General features: G+C 50.9%; 1 protein-coding gene across 2 annotated transcripts in view; it reads right to left on the bottom strand.

Moving 5' to 3' along the window:
- TG (thyroglobulin) overlaps positions 1 to 22,960 on the bottom strand; it is a 243,619-nt gene that overhangs the window by 204,125 nt on the left and 16,534 nt on the right. The window contains exons 1-10 of one of the 2 annotated variants that reach the window (XM_068525943.1): positions 21,895 to 22,121; positions 19,414 to 19,456; positions 16,957 to 17,196; positions 14,360 to 14,497; positions 13,678 to 13,755; positions 13,008 to 13,120; positions 10,869 to 10,971; positions 9,563 to 9,763; positions 3,848 to 4,060; positions 2,369 to 2,523 (exon numbers count right to left, since the gene is read on the bottom strand). In XM_068525943.1, the coding sequence (XP_068382044.1) occupies positions 2,369 to 2,523; positions 3,848 to 4,060; positions 9,563 to 9,763; positions 10,869 to 10,971; positions 13,008 to 13,120; positions 13,678 to 13,755; positions 14,360 to 14,497; positions 16,957 to 17,196; positions 19,414 to 19,456; positions 21,895 to 22,038 (1,428 nt within the window). In that variant the 5' untranslated portion in view covers positions 22,039 to 22,121. Of the gene's footprint in view, positions 1 to 2,368; positions 2,524 to 3,847; positions 4,061 to 9,562; positions 9,764 to 10,868; positions 10,972 to 13,007; positions 13,121 to 13,677; positions 13,756 to 14,359; positions 14,498 to 16,956; positions 17,197 to 19,413; positions 19,457 to 21,894; positions 22,483 to 22,960 lie in introns of those variants that run through there. The other variant, XM_068525942.1, reaches the window with a different exon arrangement.

The raw sequence follows: 22,960 nt of genomic DNA, 5'->3' as shown, positions 1-22,960 counted from the left end.
AGCAGAGTAAAAGCCAACGTAAATGGGAAAAGAATTGGAAAAAGAATAGATACACGTATATGTAAAAATAAAATAAAATAAACTACAAAGAAAACAAATATATTTAGAAAAAAAATAAAGATTTAAAGATTCTCAAAACAATAAAATTAAAAGGGCACAGACACACACCCACACACCCACACACACACACACACACACACACACACACACACACAAAAGAAAGCCTAAACACTCCGAATTCACAGGGCTGTACTTCATTGGAGAAACAACTTCTACCGACTCGGCCGATGTCCTCACAACACCTACGTCCAGCAGGACACGACCCTCCCTCCCGGGAAGCACCAGCTCCTGCATTGTGACCACGCGGCCTGGCTTCTCCTCCCAACCTGAGCACGGCCCTCAGTGCCCCCTGACCGTCTGCAGGGCAGGGCGGGTGGATGGACGGTGGCGGTGCCTGGTTAGCCTGGGGACAGGGCCAGGCAGGGGCCGGGGCTCAACACAAGCCTCACTGGGCCCTCTTCCCATCATGCTCTTTCAAAAGCAACATCCCAAGAGCTTCTATATCAAGCCCCAGCGGATGTTAGTTTAACAGAAGCTTGGGCGTCTAGAGGTGAATGAGAAGGTTCCGTGTAAAAGGAAGGGTATGTGAAGGAAAGTGACATCTGTCCAATCCATGATCCAGAGTCGATCTGGGCCTTGGCTGTCAGCCTGCTGCACGAGAGGCCTCGACCACCTCATTCAGGGTCCAGACGATGCCCTCTCAACACAGGCCCTGGGCTGCAGGAGGTCATTCAACATGAATGGCAGATCAAGCCACAGACTGGTACCAGGCACCTACTGTGTGCCGTGCACCCCGTGACACCCGGGGTGCAGGTGCGCCAGCGGACGTGGGGTTCGTGCCACTGTCACTGGAGAAGAACCGCTGTGTGCCAGGCGCCTGGCATTCCCGGGAGGCAATGCGCACACTTTTTGAACATCTTCCATTATTCAGGCCCTGCGTGAAGCCCTTTAAACATATTAGCTAGTTTAGTCTCCAAAACAGGCCTGTGGAGTCAGAACTACCATTACCCCACGTTACAGATTGAGTTAGCTTCGGAGAGGCTGAGGACTGCCGAGTATATTACTGATGAAAATCTCTCCTGGCCCCTGTAACTAGTGTCCGGCTTTGTTTATCTCTGACAATCCTCAGTGCCTAAAACCATGCTTGGCCTGTTAACAGGCACCCAAACACATGCTAAATGGAAGAATGAAGGAAGGAAAAAACGAGTGAAAGAATGAACAAATTTGGTGTAATAAGAGTCTAGACTTACTCCGTGATGTGAAATCTCGGGCAGCTTACTTACTCTCCATGGGCTTTAGTTAATTCACTTACCAGTCAAGGGCTAATGATACCCAGTGAGCAGGGTGCTGTAATCATTAGAGATAAGGAAAGTAGAACTTCCAGCCTGGCACCAGGAATACAACCAGTGCCCACTAACCAATAAATATTGCTGACACTGCTGTCAAGTGCCTTTCTTTAGATAAGAGGGGGCAAGACTTGTTTCTCTTTGTTTTAAAATCAATACTCTTCGTATTTGGTTTTGTGAAAATGTGTGTTCTCGGAAATTCTTAACATGAGGTGCTAGAAATGAGTTGCTCTGATGAGTCAGCAGCCTTTGAGCAGAACAAGGACTTATTTAACTGAGTGACTTTTAAAGACTCCCTCTGTGAACGCCTGGGACTTCACATCACCAAAGTCCTTGCCTATTACACAGCTAAAAACTCTTTGGTAACCATGTCTTTCCAGTTGGCATGTAACATTTTCCTTCCAAGGAGGATCCATGATGCCCCCTCACAGATTTAAGGACCGCCCCGGCACAGCAGCTCAGAGAGCGTGTCGCAGCACTGCAGCCTCTCTGCCCCATTCCCAGGCTCTTTCTTCATGGGTGGGGACAGTACCATATGGCGACCACAGCTCTGTCCTCACGTCAGCCGGCCTGGCTCTACCATTTCCCAGCTGTGTGACTCTGGCCAATTATTTTTACTCTCTAGTAATAAAACGGTAATAATAGTAGGGTTCCAGTGAGGATCGCATTAACTAATCCATGCTAAGGGATGCACCGTGCCTGGCACAATCGAAGCACTCAGCACACATTTGGTTTGATATCTTTGTGCAGAAAGAATGGCCAATGATGAGATGGATACCAGCTCCGCCTCTGCCTCTCTGTCATTAGCCTTGTCTGAGTTACTTTCTCATCCTGGGCCTCACTTTGCCCATTGGTAATACGACCGTGGGTTGAACTGTAAGTTCATTTGAAATCTGAGGTCCTCTGCCCGGTGACCCTCAGCTCAGTCCAAGCCCCCCTTGTGGGGAAGGCCAGGCACATACCTGGATCTGACAGAAGCCGCGGGCTGTGAGCTCGTCTAATAGGAAGAGCTGGAAGGCCGGCAGCAAGCCTGCGTAGTCGGCGTGGCACACCTTGCCCGGTGGGAGCTGGAGCTGGAGCTGCCCTTGGGTCCAGAGAGTCTGCCACAGCTGGGGCCCTGCAGGCAAGCACCAGAGGTCAGCAGACAGGGGCGGAAGAGCTGTGGGATTCTTTTCTTTGCTTTGCTTGGTTTTTCCTCTGGAAAAATAACCCTTCTTCATTTAGCTTGGAGCCCACGAGCACTGCCATCTTGCTTGTCACCCTCTGAGTCTAACTACTTCCTAGCATGCCGGCTCGTCTCAAATTACTTCGCGCCCTCACAGCAAACTCAGTCCTGCCTCAGCCTCTAAACCACGCTGCTTTACATTTATATGGGACCTGGACATTCTTGTTGGAAAAATCTTCCGTACTACCTTGCACTCAAACAGGGCCACCGCACCTGGTTTGGCCAGTTAAGAGTTTCACCACAGCCTATGTGAAAGGCTTTCTCTAAGGTTGTTCAGTGCACAGCCTGCACAGTCGTACACAGCAGCCCTGCGCTCCACTTTAGGAGCTCAGGACCTGTGCCTCTCTTCTCCCAAGTCCCTTGCTCAGTCGTGACCAGTCTGGTCTTAATTTCGGCTCAGGCCACTCTGTCATCATCCAGGGAAATAGGCCACTTATTTGTCCAAATCATATTTTGAACTTTTTCTGGATAGTATTCTCTATTTCAGAATGCTTTACGACAAATACTGTCCTTTGACGCTCTACCAGCCACCCAGAGCCTTGTGACAGTCAGTCCCAGGATCTGGGTCTCCCTCCTGAATGCCCCTCCCGCTGCCCTGGGTGGACCCAGCGCCGGTCCCCGAGTCCACCCCCGCCTGGCCTGGCTGTGAGTAACCACGGCCAGCCTTTGCCAAGGCGGATGCAGTCAGAGCCTGATGTGGCCTCACAGCCACGTGCATGTGAAAGTGGGTTTGCTATGAGAACAGGAGGAAGGAGCTCTGCCCATATTTAAATACAGCCCAGGCCCACAGTGATCAGAAAGGATGCCATACCCCGGAGCTCCAGATGCACCTGGGGGCAGGGCTGGCGTGGCAGTGTCACTGTCCCTCTCAGAGGCCGGGCCAGCAGCTCTAAGCTTGCCAACACCATAGTAACCAATACGGCCACTGGAGCACCTGCATCTTGAATGCAGTCCTGTATCCAAGAGCCCAAAATGATGGCAGGTGTCTCAGGGGGCAGATTGCTCCAGAGAAGCCACAAATAGAGCTTCCCCACCAGGGGTCTGGGAAGGACATCTGCTCCTTCCAGAAGAAAATGCTCCATTGGGCCTTCTCTCCTGCTCTGACGCCACCTGGCTTACGGTGGACACGCTACACTCGGGTGGGGAAAACTCAGGCCTCGGCCCCGAGCCCTGAGAGGCAGCGGGGCGCCGGGCAGCCCTTCCTGGGGCCACTCACGCTGGCAGGCACGGGGCTGAGGTGGCTGCGGCTCCCAGCGTCTCCTCTGCAGGCTGCACAGCAGCGGTCCTGGCGGGAAGGCACTCCGGTAGCCCGGGCGGCACAGCAGCTGGCACCGCTGCGTGGCAGCCCCTCCTGGGCCTGAGGCTGGCGCGCACAGGAGGGCCCCGCTGGCCACGTCTGATACGTTGAAGGGCAGTGGGCACTGCGGGCCTAGGAGAAGGAAAGGGACAGCTGAGGGCACCTGCCCAGCGCCGGGGCTGAGCGCTCCCCCCTCTCACCGCCGCTCACCCGCATGGGCCCCCCTCATCCTCCCTTCCCTCAGGCCAGCCTGCGCCTGCTCCCACCCCGCCCCGCCCTCCGCCTGGCCGAGCCCATCCTCCCTCGGTTTTATCACATGCCCGGGCAGGGATGACTCTCGTTCCTCCACCTCCAGCTCAGGCCCTCTCGAGCTTCTTCCCATCTCTTCCCATCTCTAAGTCCCATTCCCAGCCAGTCTCCTCCACCTCAAAGCCAACGGGTTCAGAACTCAGTGTCTGCTGCCCACACCCGCTCTGGCTTCAGCACCCCAAGCTCAAGGCCTGGCACCTCCAGCCAGGAACATGGCAGCCAGCCAAGACGGTCCCACCTCCTCTGCCCATCAGCCGAGGCAGTGGCTCGCACCTTCTCGACTTCTCTTCATCCCCACCGCACTTCCTTCATTTAGACATTCGTCATCTCCTTCCTGAACGGCTAGCGAAGCTTCCTCACCCGCTCCCCGCGTCTGGGTCTCATCCCCTGCCCTTCTGCTCCCATGTGCAATCCTGTCCCCGCCGCCGGCGGACAGAAATGGAGCTGGACTTGGCTCTCAAGACCCCCCGAGCACCTGCTGACCCGACTCCCTCTCTCTGCTCTGGTCTCCTCCAGCCCCGTTTTGCCCCATAGTTGTCTTTCCCTGACCATAGGCTGGTTGCACACCCCATGCCCTTCCCTCTGCCTGCTCATCTGCCTAGAAGGTTCCTTTTCAGGTCCTCAGTTATCAGCTCAACCCCTCAAACTGTCTAACCCCTTCCATGGTTCTCCCAGGCCGACTTAGGCCTCCTTTCCCTAAGCTCTCAGGCCACTTGGAGTAGACCACCCCACCCCCCCCGCCGTGTTATCAATTATTCAAGACTCTATCTGCATTCTGGTCTCCCCACTGGATTGAGCTCCGAGAGGAAAGAGGACCCCTTTCCTCTGTTCACCCAGGCCATGGCACAACGCTGACCCAGAACACAAGCTCCATGAGTATGTGTTAAATAAGTGGGTAACTAGGTAAATTAAAGGACAGACATACTCCATAGACAATTTCACACCTGGCTAGAGATTAGTTAATCATCTGACTCTGAAGCATAGCCTTGCTGCCTGCATATGTCTGGCTTTAAAATCTGCCACCCACATGTGACTCAGGAGTACTTGGGGGCCTCAGAGATGGAGAATGACCCATTTTGATCTCCAGGGGGCAGCCTGGGTCTTCTATCTAATAAAGATGATGGCCTCTGGCCAAAATTTTGCACTGTAATTTGAGGGCTTATTGAGTTGGCTCTTACCAAGTACCATGTGTACGCTGGGGATGGGAAGAGTCAGCCTGTGGGCTATGGGGCCAGCCTGCAAGCTTTGAATCCTGGCTCAATCATTTACTAGTTGAGCCCCCTAGAGCAAGTTAATTACTGTCTCTGTGACTCAGTTTCCTCGCCCATCAAATGGTGAGGATAGCATTAGTGCCTACCACCTAGGGATGGTGTGAATCAACATGAATTAAGGCATGTAAAGAGCTCAGAGGAGTTACTGGCAGCTAATAAATGGTCATTAATGTTAGTTATTATTATTATTATTATTAAACAATAACAACACGCATAATACATTATTGCCTGATTGGAAATTATAGGATGTGAATTCACCCTTTCAGAACAATGAAATAGCATTTGATGCACCACGAGGGTAAACTCCTGAGAGAAATAATAGCTGATATTTACCACGAATTTTAGAGGTTGTTTAACTCTGCCGTGATCAATACTTAATTGGACCTCACTCAAAATAACCCTATGAAGCAGGTATCCCCGGTTTTATCATCCCCCTTTTACAGATGACGAAACTGAGGTTTGAGGATTTGGAGGGACAGAGCCAGGGCTTGAGTGCAGGTTCTTTGAATCGAAGCACTACCCCAGCAGGGAAAGGCCCTTTAGTCTGGTGCTGCACAGGGATGGGAGCGTGCTGTTCCCTGGGCTCCCCAGCTCCAGCATACCCTTTCCAGAGCCCTCAGCGCTCGGTGTTATAATGGCTCACGGACGTCTCCCAGGCCCCGGCCCTATCTCTGGCTTAGACAGCGGGCTTGCCAGGCTGGGGGAGGACTCCACCCCTCCCTGCTGAGCGCGTGATTGTGCACAGCCCCGTACGTCTCTGAGCCTCCGTGTCCGACCTCTAGGATGGCGATAAAGGTCCCTGGCACTTCCGACCACCAAGATGGGACAAGTACAGGGGGGAAGGTTTTGGGCACCTGGAAAGCCAGAGCACCGCTGAGTTGTGAGCTCTCACGTGGGAGGGCGCCCGGGCCAGGGGCCGAGGACCTGCAAGGGGCTTCCCGCACCAGCAGCCAGGCCCCCATTTGCAGCCAAGGCCACTGAGGCTGACGAGGCCAAGCTCCTCCTCACGCCAGGCAGAGCGGAACTGCAACCTGCAGGCCCCCGCATCTCCAGCCCACGCTCTTTCCTCTGTCCTCCGAGGCTTCCTGCAACTACTCGGCCAGGCCCCTCTCAGAACTCATGCAGGATCCCCAGCTGGACCCATATGTGGGCCCAGAACTGACTCTCATCCTTCCCACGGGACCCCAGGAAAACCCCTCACCATCTGAGCCTCCAATACCACAGCTCTATTTAAAAACCACGGTGTGGCCCTTGGCATGTGCCAGGGATACCGTTAAGGGCATCACCAATGTCAACTCCTTCAATCCTCCCCACAAAGCTGTGGGGTAGGTCCCGTTATCCCCATTTCCCAGATGCCAACACTGAGGCGCACTGAGGGTAAATGTCTTGCCTGTGACCCGAGAGCTGGGACACGGCCAAACCGGACCCCAGAACCTATGTTCTCCACGAGTGTGCCAGGCGTATGCGCATATGTGTGTGAAAAGCGAAGTGTCAGTGAGGGAATGTGCACGTGTGAGCCCCTGGTGCACAGAGTAAACCTCAATAAACGCCAGGTTCCCCTCCAGGCCCCCAGGATGGCTCTGTACCCTGTGGCTCTTCTGCTTCCCCTCCACGGCCTATTTTGGGAGTGGGCCAGTGAGTGCTTTGACTTGGCTGGGAAGGCATCTCCCCCTGGGGCTTCCGTGTCATCTGAGACACAGACGTTCCTCTCGCCAGTGTCTCACCCTGCCCAGCTGACCTGCTTTCCCACGGCCTTCTTCCCCAGTTTCACTGAAATGCAGACTCCCTGGCTATGGTTTGACTCACGCAGCCTCCACGGTCGGGGAGGAGGGAAAAAGGAAGAAGTATGGAAACTGAAGTGAACTGAACACCCACAGCAGGCCAGCACGGAGAGGGCACTCTACCTCCGTAATCTCACGCAGTCCTACCAAAGGATAACTGCAACATCGCCATTTTAGAGGCGAGGAGAACGAAGGCTCAAAGGAGCTGAGTGGCTTGCCTGGGGCACGTGCTGGTGACTGGACTAGAAACCAGATCCTGCCTCCAGCCCCTCATACAGGAGCTCGTGCACACGGCGCGTTTACTGCGTGCCAGGGCCGCCCAAGCATCTCCCAAGAACTGATTTCATCTTCACAGCATCTCTGTGAGGCAAGACTGTTGTCACCCTCATCCCACAGGTGAGGACCCCGAAGCGGCGGGACCTTACATTTCTGCCCTAAGTCCTATAGCAGCAAGTGGGGAGCCAGGCCTGGCCCTGGAGGCTGCCCTCTGAGCCACCAGGCGAAGCTGTTTACAGAGACTATTTGAATTAATCTTAATGATGACTCTAAGAAATAGCTACAATTCCCCATGCCCATTTCACAGATTGGGAACCTGTGGTCCAGAGAGGTTAAGGGACTAGCCCAAGGTCACCCAGCAAGGGAGGTGGCAGAGCTGACACTCAGGTCTGTCTGTCTGGCCCCTACATCTGAGCTTTCTCCACCACGCTCTGCAGGAGGTCAGCAGGAAGGGGCTTCGTTAGTGCTGGCTGTTCCGTTTGCCAGCTGTGTGGCTTTCAACGTATTAACGAGCTTCTGTGAGTCCCAGTTTTGCCATCTGTATAATGGGGAGTAGGACTGTTCTATTTACCTGCATCGCTGGGAGGCAAAAATGGGATAAGTAACGTGGAAAGCACATTTTAACAGGTAAATCTCTGCACAGGTGAGTTATTACCGTGGAATCCTGCAAGGCCAAGCCACATGCAGTCTTCCCAGACCCCGGAAGAGCTGTGCTTCCAGACCTGTTCCTGCAGGAGACACATCAGGCTGTTTCCTGGGTCCCGGACAGTGCAGACCACTCTTAGACGCCCTGCAAGTTCAATGTGCATGGCGCCCGACCCTAAGGCTGCCACGTCACTTCTCTCGGCAGCATCTGGCAGGGAGCGCTACTCATAAATACCCATCGAGCACCTACCATGTTCCCTGCATGATGGAAGCTGCTGAGGCCCTTGAAGCAGGCCCCATACAGAGAGGGGGAGTTGGGGGCTTGGGAGAAAAGGCATGTGGTGAGAGCCGTGGGCACACGCCACAGGTTAGGGGCAGGTGAGGAAATGGACAGAAGGGGACAGAGCCCCACAAAGAGAGCAGGTGACTCTTCCTTCCCACCCTTCCTTTGAAGAGACCCCCTGTCTCTTTACAATGTAAATATAAATTTACAAATATAAAAATTCTCCTTACGCATAGAGATCACTAGACCTAATTAAATATGTCCGCAGTTCCAAAATGTTGCTTGTAGACTGCAAAAGTTAAAAATAAGGCAACGAAACAGTAAGGACAGCGAAAGAAAGGCAATTGCAATAAAATTAGTATTTAGTGCAATATTCCTCAACCCTGCCAGACCCAACATCCCAATTTGTAATAAATATTTTGCAATGTCTTCATTTACTGTTCTGAAACGAAAGTCACAGATAATGCAACCTACCTGTGCCCATAAATTTTAGCATGACTGCAATGTCCTGTGACTTGAGTATATAGGAGGAATGAAAGGTAAGTAATTGATAATTAAATATTTTAATAAGTAATAATGTATTTCAATAGTGTAATATATATTCATAAGAGATATGTTTCAATATCTGATATCCAAATGATATTTAAACTAGAAATAAAAATAAACAGATCAACATCTCCACGGACTCCTAAAGCTCCCTGGCTGGGATGGACCCACCCACACTGAGATCCTGCTGTCTGTACCCTCCTCCCCACTCGAGGATGAGGAGACCAAGACCCGGCACCCCTCAGCAGGCCAGCGCCTGAGCTTTGTGAGGCGCCGGCTCAGGAGATCCCCGCACGGGCTCTCCTTGGTTTGAGCCCCAGGACTGGGCATTGGTAGGAAGTAGACGCAGTTTCAGCATCACGGGAATCAACTGCGACCACATCCCTCTTGCGGTTCCCTTGTCTCCCTTCCTGCCCCCACTGTCCTGGCACCTTTGGAGTCCCCCCAACCCCAGCCGGGACAAAGGGAGAGATGAGCAGGACCCCACCAGCCCAGGGAGCCCCTTTGCGGCATCACCACTTACTCTCACAGGCCGGCTGGCTCCCAGCCACGCAGGTCCCAGGCACCTCCTCTCCGCTGCCCAGGACACACCAGCAGCTGCCCTGGGCCGGGTCACATTGCACTGGGGAGAAGCCTCCATCCTCTGCCGTGCAGGCTGGGGCATAGCCAGGGCTGGCTCTCCTGGAGGGAACTCCACTCTGGAGCACTTCACAGAGGCTCGGGCCTTGATGCAAAGACAAGCCACATGGGCTCTTTGCCCGTGAAGCTGCCATAGCCCTTGTCACCACCCACCACCGACTGCCACCTGCCTGCAGGGCCCCAGGGTCTGGGGCTGCCCCCCCACTGGGGTGTTGAACTAGGACAGGGCAAAGCCTGGGCCTCGCTCAGGTCTGTACTCCCCTATCTGCTCCATACACACACACACACACACACACACACACACACACACACACACACACACACACACACACACACACACTGCCTGTCCTCAAGGAGCTTAAGAGTCTTAAAGGATATCTAACAAGTTAAGTGAGCAACCACAGTTCAGATGATAAGGGCGACAACAGGAGATGTGCAGGGCAGTTTAGGAGTCCGTAGGAAGGTAGTGAACTCAGCCGTGGAAGGGAGAGGCCTGCAAAGGCTTCCTGGAGGGACCTATGGGTGGGCTGAGTAAGACTTAGCCAGCTGGTTGGGGAGGGGTGGGAGGTTTGCAGAGGCTGAACCAGAACATGTGAAGGCCCCGGGGGAAGGGAGTGCCTGCCTGCTTGAAAAGTCTGACTACAGTTTATTATACCTGGATCTTGATGCTGAGATGGAGAAACAAGGGAAGCAAAAGAAGATACAGGAGCCAGACACACAGGGGCCCATGAGCCACAGCAAAGAGCCTGGCCCTAAGGACCATGGGGAGTGTCGATGGGGTTCCAGGCAGAGGAGGGACATAAACACATCTGCACTTTAGGGACATCGTCTTGACCTCACCGTGGAAACCAGATGGCGGAGCCAGGCTGGAGCCTGTGGTAGCACCGGTGCTGCACAGCTGGTCCCCCACGAACACACCAGTGCCCGCTTTAATAGGGACCAGCGCTGGTTTGCGCCTCTAGTTACGAAGCGCAGCCCCAATCCCTGCTGTGTGCATCTCTCCCAAGAACCCACTGAAGTGGAGGAATATCGCCCCTATTTCATAGGTGAGAAAACTGAGGCACAGTGAGGTTAGAGGCTTGCGCAGCTCTGGAAGTGGCCGAGCTGGGACGTGAAGCCCCAGCTCCTGGGGCTCCACACCCGGTGCTCATGGGTGGGGTAGGGGGTAATGGGCGAGGAGCCATACTCACGCTGGGCACTGCCGTTTGTGCCAGGCAGTGTGCCCTCTCCTGAGGCCGGGTCCACACACCAGGTGCTGGCCTCTGACACCTGCAGCCTGGCAAACTCTCCTGTCTGAGACAAAGCCGAGGTCGTGTCACCAAGGGAAAGTGATTTTGTAGCTGATAGGTCGGTAGCCAGATGTCAAGAATGTTCCTTCAGAACTACTGGGGATGGCTTCCCCAAATGGAGGGGGAGCGGGGGAGGTGCTGTCCTCTTCCAGACCCTTTACATACATTATTTGAGTTGGTGATTATAACAACCCCATGAGACAAGAACCACAGTTAACCCGTTTTAGGGCGGGGGAAACTGAGGCTCACTCAGAGAGGGAAAGTGACAGAACAACATCCCATAGGTTGGGGAGTGGCAGACCCGGGCTGGGCCTAAACCCATCCAGCCCCAAAGCCCAGCCACTCTCTTGAAATAATGCCCCCCATTCCAGAAATGATTTTCAACAAGCATCCCTCGGAGAAAGGGAGTCTGTAACACCTGTAACAGGGAATAAAGGAAAGGTAAAAGGCAGCCACCCAAACCCTGACCGGGGCCCCTGTCTCCTCGGCCTGTCCCAGGGCCAGCTGGGGGATGCTGGGAAAGCTCCTTCGCTTCACTGGGGAGAGTTTCCTCATCTAAAAAAGGAGGAGGTGGGACTAGACGGACCCTTGAGCGTGTTCCTTCTCAGAACCCTTGATGGAAGAAAACACCATCTCTCCTGAGTGTGTGTAACAGCAGGTGTCGGGGAGAGGGCAGCTCCTCCAGGCCTCCTGGCCGTCACCGGAGGCTCCCTTGAGCTTTCCTTGGGCACTTGTTCGTTTTATACTCTGCCGCGCCATGTTCACGGACAAGAAACGACCGTCATAACAACACCCGACATTTACAGAGAACATAACCAGGAGGCCCCCCCCCCTCCCACCTCCCCAGGGGTGTCATTCAGTCCCTGGGAGGTAGGGAGCCCACTGTCCTCATTCTACTCAGAGAGGCCCAGAGAAATCAGGTGATGGGCCCCTGGGCGCACGGCTTTTTAGCTACGCAGGTAAGAGTCAAAGCCGAGCAAAGGTTTGAGGAAATATGGGACAAAGACTTAAAATTGAGAACACTTCAGCCATTAACGTGACTTTTCTTCGGGAGTTGGGTCCAAGGCATGGCCATCCGGTTTGGGCAGTGGACGTCTTGGGTCCTGTTTCCTGGCACCTGGGTCCTCCAGGAGGCAGGCTGGGAAACCACATGATCGGAGGTTCTCTGGGGCCTGCTCTGAACCCCTTTTCCCTCCGTCAGAGCTGTGGTTTCTGCCTCTCCTTCCCCATGGCTGAACTCGCCACCCCGGATGAAGGAGCAGACTCTCATTCCAGCGGCAGGGGGCCGTCAGCCAAAATAAAAGATTAAATTTCTCTACAAAACTCCGTCATGATTGGGGTCCACGTTTACAGCACCAGACAACAATAATAATGAGGAACAATAATCAGGAAATTTTTTCTCAGTAATTAGTCCGCAGTTTCGTTAACCTCTACACTGCTGATTTCATCTGATTTTCTTGGAGCCCCTTGGAGCCTTGCAGAGTGGGTGGCGGTGTTCCTATCACCCCTACTTGAGGGAAGGGGGCCTGAGGCACAGAGATTTCCATCATTTGGCACCTAAGTGGTTGATCCCAGCAAGAAGCCTTTCTCTAAGAGCTTTCACATCAGTCACTGCACTAGATCATGACAACCATCCAGGGAGCTGCGGAGGGAAATATATTACGTCCCCCACTTATGTTGAGAAGCTGAAATGTGATGAGCATGGTGACGTGGCAAATGGCCTCAGAAACTGTATATGTAGATTATTTTTCAAAGAGTTTTCATTAAAGATATTTCCTTAGGGCCTCAAAACAATCCTAGCGCTAGGGAAGATTAAACTGTGGCCTGACCTTAGGATAAAACAAAGTACAGAGAAGCACAGAGAAGGTAAGTAAATTACCCAAGTTCACACAGCTGGGGTCGGCCAGGGCTGGGACAAAAACCCAGGTCTAGAACTCCTGTGAGTTTTCAACTAAAACAAATTTATTGAAAACTAGAAAAATCACCATCCAGGAAGTTCTAGCTTCCCTCTCAAACCTTCCTGGGCCTTCAGAGGCTTACCTCTAAGCAGGTTGGGATGAACAGGTCTTTTGGAGATGGTTTTCCTTGGGAACCAGCCTGTTTCCAACTGGAAAGCAGCGCCCTGGCTCGAGACTTCTCACAGCTGGTGGGGCCTGGCGGGGAGAGAGGGGAGCTCTTAACAGACTGGCCATGGGTGCCAAGGAAGGGTGGGGAGCCCAGGCTGGCCCGAGTGTCAGAGCCGTGCATCTGGGTGGATGGAGCTGCCTTATACATAGAGCTGGAACCTCAGAGAAGAAGCAGGCTGAGATTCAGGGACAAAGACCCACATGGGACGTATCATCTCTGAGCTGTAATGTGAGCGCTTGATTGCACGGGTCCGAACTCAGGAGAGAAGGCTGGACTATAGACCAGACGTGAGGTGGCCGCTGAAACCACAGAAGTGGCAGAAACTGCGCAGGGAGCAGATGCAGCAGGAGACCTGGGGCCCCCTCTCTCCCCGCAGCTGCCTCTCTCCACCTGGGAAACGAGGGGCACCGATTAGGAAGGGCCAAGCCCAGGGAGAGTCTTCCAGGCCTGGGGACTGGGGGAGGTGTGGTCCGGCTGCCCTCAGGGGTTCGTCTGAAGGGCTGGCCCACGGAGCCTCCCCAGGCTGGGGGCGGGCACCCCCCACTAGAGCGCCCACCGCCCGGGTCGGGGGGGCTCCTCTTACACTGCAGGATCTGAGCGGAGCGGGCAGCCAGCGAGGTAGGGACGTACTCTCCCTTCTCGTCCACACACCAGCAGTGCCCTGGAAAAGAGCCACAGCCAGAGTTCAGGAAGCGCCCTGAGGGACCTGCCCCGAGTGTCCCGCAATACACGCTACTATATATAAAACAGATGACTGATAAGGACCTATTGTACAGCACAGGGAACTCTACTCAATACTCTGTAATGGCCTATAGGGGAAAAGAATCTAAACAAGAGTGGAGATATGTATATGTATAACTGATTCACTTTGCTGTACACCTGAAACTAACATAACATCGTAAATCAGCTGTACTCCAATAAAAATTTTTTAAAAATTTTAAAAACTTTCCTTCTTTGCATGCATAGCAGTGCCAATAAGGTCCCTCACCCATCCTCCCGTCTGTCTGCCCTCCCCAACACCGTCCACAATCACAGGCCTCAACACCCAGAAACCTCAGCAAGCACCCACGTGACCTTTGGGCTGGTAGAAGGCCACTGCTCCCACTGTACAGATGGGACAACCAGAGGCCAGAGAAACTAAAGGACTTGCCCCCAGCCGCCAAACAGGGGCCTAGAGTCCAGCTCACTTGCCCCCCAGGGCCGGGCTCTTTCCTCTAAGTGGTGTCACTTGGCCTCTCCAGGGCGCGGGCGCCCGCCCCCCTCACCAGTCGCGGCGTGGCACTGCACGGGCTCCCAACTTCCGAATGCGTCACACTGGGGCACGTAGGGGCTGGACCGCAGAGGGGTGCATGCCTGTGGGGATTTGCCCAGGTGGGCACGGAGTCTCTGGTAGAAGTCAAAGGCTGGAGTCAGGAGAGAGGAGCAGAGATGTGAGTGCCTGACTGGCAAAGCCCGGGCCGCGTGGGCTCCATCCTGAGAACAGCCACACAGACCCTGTTTCAACATAGGCAGCCTTTTTATTCATGTGACAAACACTTCCACCCAAAACAGGCTCACTGAGCACTCAGCAGATTGCCCATTAAAACTAAAAATGTAAAAAGAAAAAAAAACCTAAAATGTCAGCTGATGGGAATTCCCTGGTGGTCCAGTGGTTAGGACTCTGTACTTCCACTGCAGCGCGCACAGATTTGATCCCTGGTGGGGGAACTAAGATCCCGCAAGCCGCAAGGCGTGGCCAAAAAAAAAAAAAGAAAAGAAAAGTGCCGGCTGAAGTCTGAAGGAATGGAATCGCTGTTCTTCCTTCTTCAGGAATTCTCATTTAGAGCTGATGAGGTCAACACAGTGTCTTCAGGCACATGAGACAGCAGTGATCACCGATGACATTTATCACACGTTGACTATGTGCCAGGCACAGCTGCGTAGCAGCTACCTTTCCTCCTGCGCCCACCCCTCCCCTTCACAAGGCCCTGGGACACTGCTACCAGGTTCTGATGGTCAAAGACCCTTTGTGGCCCTCAATCTCGTTCTGTGCTGGGCCTTCGACCCCCATACTCTCCAGGACGTGGAGGTCTGCGCACCAAGAGCTTCCTCTCCTCTGCAACAGTAGACGTGCCTCTTCTCGTCTGGAGGGGCAAGGAAAGTGACCAACCCTGGTCCTTCTCTACAGACACCTCCTTTTTTCCCAGTGATGCCAGACATGCAAAATCAGAGCCAGTGGCTTGGTGGAGGGGAACTTCCTTAGCCTGACTTCTGAGGAACATGCCATCGTACCATTCAGCGAATAAATCCCTATGGTGCCAACCGTTCTCTCTTCCCTTCCTCTATATTTCCCTCCCTGACCAATGTGGTCACAACTCAAGGGGCATCAGTCCCTCCCCCTCTCTTTGATTACATCATACCCTGCCCATGCACAAAATTTTAAAAAACGGGTTTCCTGCCAAAAGCAGAATCTCCAAGTCTCTAAGGAACAGAGAAAGAAAGTACCTGGGGCATGAGGGGAGGGAAGGAAGGAGAAGAGAAAAAAAGAGGAGGAAAGAATCAAGGATGGTTAAGCAACATTTTCCAGGTTCCCACTATCTGTTGAGTGCTGTGCCAGGCCCCAGGATATAAAGAATAAGACGGGTGCCTTGTCCTCCAAAAGAGATGGCTGGTGAGGGAGAGAAGCAGGAAACAAAGATGGCTCTTGGGAGACTCTCACATGTGGTTAGGGAAATAAAGACATGCAAAACCCAATGTCAAGGTGGCAGCAGACGTGCCAGGAACGTGAAAGCAGGGAGGCTCCAGCCTGCGGGCGTGGGCGCTCTTCATCTCAGTACAGATGTTGTGAGGGGAGCACTGCTTTGCTGTTTTGTGACCCAAGCCCAGAGAACCCCTGACAGGGAATCGGCTAAGTTGACAAGGGGCTGGGAACTCGGGTATGCTGGGAGATAGACGAATCGGTTCTCCCTGCCAAATTGGTGCGGGGTCAGCGAGAGGACTGCAGGGACATGGGACCCTGCTGCCAGAGCAGGCTGCAGGTGCTGGAGGACGAGATGGGGCCCTGGGATGAGACCAATCTAGGCTCCGAGCCTGGCCATACCAGGGAGCAGGGGCATGGGACAGAGGCCCGGGGGCCAAACCACCAGCATCGCATCCAGGCTCTGCTAGTTATTAACTGGGTGAACTTGGGCATGTGACTTAACCTCTGTTTCCACATTTGAAAAGAATCAAAGATGGTGATTATAGCATCATTCTCATGGAGCTGCTGGAGGATCAAATGCAAAGATCTGGTAATCTGCTTAGCACAGGAAGTGTCTGGCCAGAGGTACATGTCAACTAACGTTGAGTTGTTATTAGGCCAGAGCAGTGTCGGTCCTCTGAGCATATTTCTGTTATATGCAGGTACTAAGTTGTGCCTTTTGGAATTACTACCTGCGTTGGATTCGCTCACATGAGGAAGGTGCCTCACCCCAGAAGTTCCTCAGTTAGGAGGGTTCCTCTCCTTTCCCCCTTGGAGGGGTGTTCCTGGATCCTTGGAAATGGAGGGAAGCCTCAGAACAGGCCATGAGGGGAGTAGGAGCATTTGGGGCTCACACATTTGAACCTTTTAACCAGAATGCTTGGCTTCCAGGTGGGTGGCAGGCACCACCTGCAATACAAAATGTGAAGCCCTGCCCCCAAGGGGCTCTGCTGGAGGATTGGGGGACCTCTTGGAGAGGTGGGCAAACTTCCAGCTTTGGCTGGGATCACAGAAAGCCTTTGTCTTTTCCGGAACCCATGGGCCCAGGGAAACCACAGTCCTGAAGATGACTGAAGAGGAACTAATTCAAGCTCTTGCTTCCCCCAAAGAAGGAACAAGAAACCACAAGCACAGGGCACTCACTGGACAGAGCTGCCAATCGAATGGCATAATCACTCCCGCTCAGAAACTTCTCCAAGAAAGTCTCCCGGGGCGGGGAGAGGCGAGGAAGGGCCAGCTCCTCATCCGTCAGCCGGATTCCTTTGGCCGCTAGGAAACTCTCTCCCAGAGGGAACCGAGAACTGTTGGAAGCCATGACGATCTCTTCTGCTTCCTTAATGAACTGCAGGACACGAAGCTTCACTTCCTCACAAGAGCCAGGACCTAGGGGAGTAAAGACATCACAGGTGGATTCATCCACCTCGTGTTGCTCCCTTTGACCCCTTTGAAGTATGTTAGCATGTAGACACACACACACACACACACACACACACACACACTCACACACATGTTTCTGCCTCAGCTGTTTCCTTCACCTCAGCTCTTTCCACAACCTGAAATGTTCTTTCTGTTTTGTCTCCACAATTGCATTCACTCAACATTTATGGAGTATCTATTTTGTAAGAAGATTAGTAGTAGTTAATGTTTATTTCATGCCAGGCATTGTACCATGAACATTTACACAAACAATTTACTTTATTAAACAGCCCAATATGATGTTATTATTTTCTGTGTGTTACAGATGACAAACTGAGTCATGGAGAAGTCATATAACTTTAAACAAGCTCCTAGCTGGCAAATAGTTGCTTCAGAATTCCAATCTAGTCAGTATGACTCTAGAACCAGTAATGTTCACCAGCTGCCTCAAATGGAAGGATGGACAGATGGATGGATTGATGGATAATAGATGGATAAATGGGGGAATGGATGGATGGATGGATGGATGAGTGGATGGATGGGTGGATGGATGAGTGGATGGATGGATGGATATCAAAAGTTGAAAGGAGGCATTGTAATTTAGAAGAGGGTTATTCTTGTGAAAAGGAAAGAGCATGACTCTCAGAGACCCCTGGGTTCAAATGTCAGCATGATCACTTATCAGCTGTGTAATAATGTGCTTAACTTTTCTGAGCTTCAGTCTTGTGATCTGTGAAATGGGGATAATCAGGGAATCTACCCCGTAGGGCTTTTGTAATTATTCTATGAGTGTGGCAGCTGAAGTGGTTGGCACATGTCTGGTACATGTTGTCCTTGAAATTGTGACTACTATAAAAAGCCACCCAGCCATATTTATTTCAATCAATCACACTGAATTCAACAGTGAATGTGTTCCGTAGATTCTTTTGAGAGCACAGGATTACCAGAAACTCTTGACATCTGGAATTTGAAGACATTGATTTCTGTGGATGTTCTTGATCAAAAAATCTATTCTCTCAATCCCACGGATTTGGAAACCCTGAAGCAAAAGTTCACATTCAAAAGTCTATGCTTACTGCTCATGTCTTTCAGAATAGAACGAAGATTCCATAACTGGACACTTAAGACCTTTGAAAATCTGGCCCCAATTTACCCTTAGTCTCTCCTTCTATCATTCCCTCCTAAGTAGCCTGCCCCCCTTCCTACCACCTTTCTCCACCCATCCCCAACAAAGCAGACCCTTTCACAGTCTCCCTGACTCGGCCCATCTATTTCCTCCGTCAGGAAGGGCTGGGCAAACATCCCTCACGATCCAGAAGCTGATGCCATGCAAACTGTCCCCAACTCCCCATTCGGTGAGTAGCCCCATTCTCTGGGCATCCTCCATTGTGTCTTCTGTGTTCACACTTCTGTTCTATCATTTCAGTTTATTACCCGATGACAAGTCAGTTTCCCACACTAGTCTCTGAGCCCCTGGAGGACAGACACCATAACTTTCTCATGATTGTTTCCCCATCACACGGCACAGTGCACACAGTAGGTGGTCCATAAATGCACATGAAGTGAAGAAAGCAAATGCAAACAGGCCAGAGATGGCAATATGGACAGGACCTGACATCATATCCCTAGAGGCAGGAGCCATCATCCCCGCACGTGTGTAGTAAGTTACTGGTCACCTCCTTACTTACTGTCAGTTGTATTAATCCAGTTAGTTGAGGACTTTCTATGTACTGGACCTAGCACTTTCCATCTATTATCTGCTATAATTCTCACACCAACACTTTTGAAGTAGTTATCTGTCATAACCCAGATTTTACAGATGAAGCTAAGACTAAGAGGAACGACCTTCCTCTAGCTCACAGAGTAGGAGGTAACAGAACCCGGATTCAAGATGCCTAGAGCTCCGTCTTCTAGGTCCATCCTTCTCAAACTTTAGGGAGCATTAGATCCACCTGGGGATCTTGCAGAAATGCAGATTTTGATTAAGCAGGTGGGGTCCGAGATTCTGAATTTCTAACAAGTTCCCAAAGTGGTGCTGGTGCTGCTCGACTCCACTTTGAGCATCAGGGCTCTGAACCAATGGCCACCAAGCCCTTCTGATAATACGCCCCCATCAACGAAAGAGTTTGAACATGCACCCCCAAAACATGTGCATTTCTTTATTTATAAAGCATGCGTACGTACCAGTATAATAATGTGCTGGGTACAGTTTTCTCAGCTGTTTCAGCTGTCAACAATTAATGGCAAAAACAAAAACAGAAATTTAAAAGGAAGAGATAAAATACTAAATATAAATGGAAGTTCTAATACTTTCTTCCCAGTGGGTTATTCTATACACCCGGGTGGTCTACTCTACACAACCTCTCGTTACTCAATGAAAGAGATGGTATATTCTGAGGCCAGCTCCAACGCTTTGGTGAATAAGGTCTCAAAGTGAATAAGACTAGCTACTGAATTTACTAGGTGCTTTTGGTATCAGCAACTCAGGCCCCAAAAATTAGATCCAAAGAGGACCAAATTCAGTCTTAAATCATCTAAAATTATAGGAATGTCCCCGTGTAGACCTGACCATTGGTCCATAGACTCTCAAAAAATAAATGAGACTTCTTATATAACAGTCATGCTGACATCTGTGTGTTGACTTTGAAGGTCAGCCCATTGCTAGGACTTGACATGTTAAAGGAGAATCCTAGTAGTGGGTCTCCAGGCTGTTCAAGATGCCCAGGGCATTACCGTTCTCATCACATATTCCTATCACCCAAAACCCACTTCTGCTAAAGCCTAAACTTTGGCTAATGTCAAAATAGTGACACTAATTCAAAAAAATACATGCACTCCAGTATTCATAGCAGCATTATTTACAATTGCCAAGATATGGAAGCCACCTAAGTGTCCATAAACAGATGAATGGATAAAGAAGACACCTAAGTGTCCGTAAACAGATGAATGGATAAAGAAGATGTGGTGTATATATACACACACACACACACACACACACACACACACACACAATGGAATACTACTCAGCCATAAAAAAAGAATAAAGTTTTGCCATTTGCAGCAACATGGAGGGATTTGGAGGGCATTATGCTAACTGAAATAAGTCAGACTGAGAAAGACAAATACTGTATGATATCACTTATATGTAGAATCTAAAAAATACAACAAGCTAGTGAATATAACCAAAAAAGAAGCAGACTCACAGATACAGAGAACAAACTAGTGGTTACCAGTGAGAGTGGAGGGGCAATATAGGGATGGGAGAGTGGGAGCTGCAAACTACTTAGTATAAGATAGGCTCAAGGATGAATTGTACAACATGGGGAATATAGCCAATATTCTGTAGTAACTGTAAATGGACCGTAACCTTTATTTATTATTATTATTTTTTTTTGGACTGTAACCTTTAAAAACTGTATAAATTCTTTAAAATTTTTAAATAAAAAAATTAAAATTAAAAAAATAGTCTGATTAATTTTAAAAATAGCCAGAAAGGTCTGGACAATGTTGAACATTGCAAAGGATGAATTGAGAGAGTTTATTGGACTTAAACAGCTATAATATTACCTGTAAAATTAGCAACTGCTGGTTAGTGAGATTCTGCTTTGGTTAATACCAGTGTTGAATCTGTCTGGTCGCTCTTTCAAACTGATGGCATGGCTATTTGGTGGTAAGCATTTTAGTTTAAGACACAAAGTCAGCTTCCTTCTGTTTATGTCATACACCATAGCTTTGTTATAAGTCTTCTGCCACGAAGCTGAACTCACAGACCTCCTTCAGCAGCTCTTCAATTAGCCCTTGAATTAACCCCCCTCAAGTATTGATAAATAAAGGCACTTTGAAGACAGAAGCTCTTCCTGAGGTCCAGAGCACCTAGCAGTGTCCTTATAAGTAACAAAACCATCATAATATGTGCTGGTTAACCAAACGATGCACCTAACTTATGACAGATTACTAAAGCATTCGCCATACAGAGCAAGAGCCAGGTCATATTCACTTTACAGCCTTCATTGGGCTAAGATAATGCTTTGCACACAGAAGACATCCAGTTAAAATTTGAGGCATTGATTTAAATAATCGATTATATGAAAATTTAAAAATGAATTACATTAACTTTGCCGATGCCTGACTGTGTAGATGTAGGGAAATCACTTCCCTTCTATGAGCCTCGGTGTTATGGACTGAATGTTCGGGTCCTCCCCAAAGGGATGTGCTAAAGCCCTAATCCCCAGTGGGATGGTATTTGGAGGTGGGACCTCTGGGAGGTGATTAGTTTTAGGTGAGGTCGTGAGGGTGGGGCCCTCATGATGGGATTAGTGTCTTAAAAAATGAAGAGACCAAAGCTTTCTCTCTCTCTGCCATGTGAATACACAGCAAGAAGGTGGCCTTCAAGCCAGGGAGACGGCTCTCACCAGGAACCGAGTCTGCCGGCACCTTGACCTTCCACCCTCCAGAAATGAGAGAAACAAATGTCTGTTGGTTAAGCCCCTCAGTCTGCTACTCTGTTATAGCCTCCTGAGCTGACCAATACACTCAGTTTTCTCAACCATATGTTGAAGGGATGTACCTGGCCTTCTCTAAACTCCATTCCAGCTTTGACAATACACTCCCACCAGACACCCTTTTTAAAAAACCACAAATTCAGGTCTTCGTGGTTTAACTCACATGCTGGGACCTTGCTGGGCTCGGTCCGGGTTCCCTCCAGCTTTTGACCAGCCTCATCCACACACCAGCAGCTCCGGAGGTCGAAGTGGGCCAGTGGAGTGCTAAAGTCTGAGTAGGACCCTGGGTATCGGCTGAGCTGGCCATTTAGGATCTGCCAGAAGAGGTAGGGCTCCAGAAGGATGTTCCCTCCGGGCTGGGTCAGGTTCCCTTCCAACACTGCCAGCGGGACATCTTGGACTGAAGAGTATCTTGCCAGCCCTGGGAAGATGTCTTGTTGGCCAGCCTCATACAGGCTTTGAATAAAGAGACGGAAGCTTCTGGAAGCCACTTCTCTGTAGCTCCTGATCTTCATTAGCAGCTCTGCAGGGGTCAGCTCCTGGCCACCACTGTTCTGAGCTCGCCACTGTTCATACCACTCAAAGGCCTGCTCGGGGGGCCCGTCACATTGCACGCGTCTCCACTGCCCGCTGGCACCGCACTGCGGGATATAGATGCTGGAGAGGGTGGGCGGCATGCTGGGATTAGAGACCAGGGCCCGCACTGTCCCAAGGAAGGCGCGCTCAGCCTGTAACTGACAGGGTGTGGGGCCTGGGGAGGAACAAAGCACAGGTACGTCAGGCTGAGAAGTTTAATAAGCCCCGAAGACCGAGATGGAAGACCTTAACTGTCCAAACTCCATCTAACACCTTATACAACCATAAAGACGCCATCAACCTTAAATTTGTAAATATCATCCAGAAAGAGAACATCCCCATCACTGAAACAACACGGTTGAGACCAGCTGTTGTCAGCACGGCAGACGCGTATGTGGCAGTTCCTTAAGGCCAAATAAATCTCCCTATTCACTCCTTAGAATGGTGAACACTATCAAGACTTTTCTGGACAATTTTTAAATCAGCCAGCATAATATTTAAAATGGATAAACAACAAGGACCTACTGTATAGCACAGGGAATTCTGCCCAATATGATCTAACAACCTAAATGGGAAAAGAACTTGAAAAAGAATAGATACATGTATATGTATAACTGAATCACTTTGCTGAACACCTGAAACTATCACAACAT

The sequence above is a fragment of the Eschrichtius robustus genome, chromosome 17 (genome assembly GCF_028021215.1).
Source record: "Eschrichtius robustus isolate mEscRob2 chromosome 17, mEscRob2.pri, whole genome shotgun sequence".
NCBI lineage: Eukaryota > Metazoa > Chordata > Mammalia > Artiodactyla > Eschrichtiidae > Eschrichtius > Eschrichtius robustus.
This window is presented reverse-complemented; position numbering and strand designations above follow the sequence as displayed.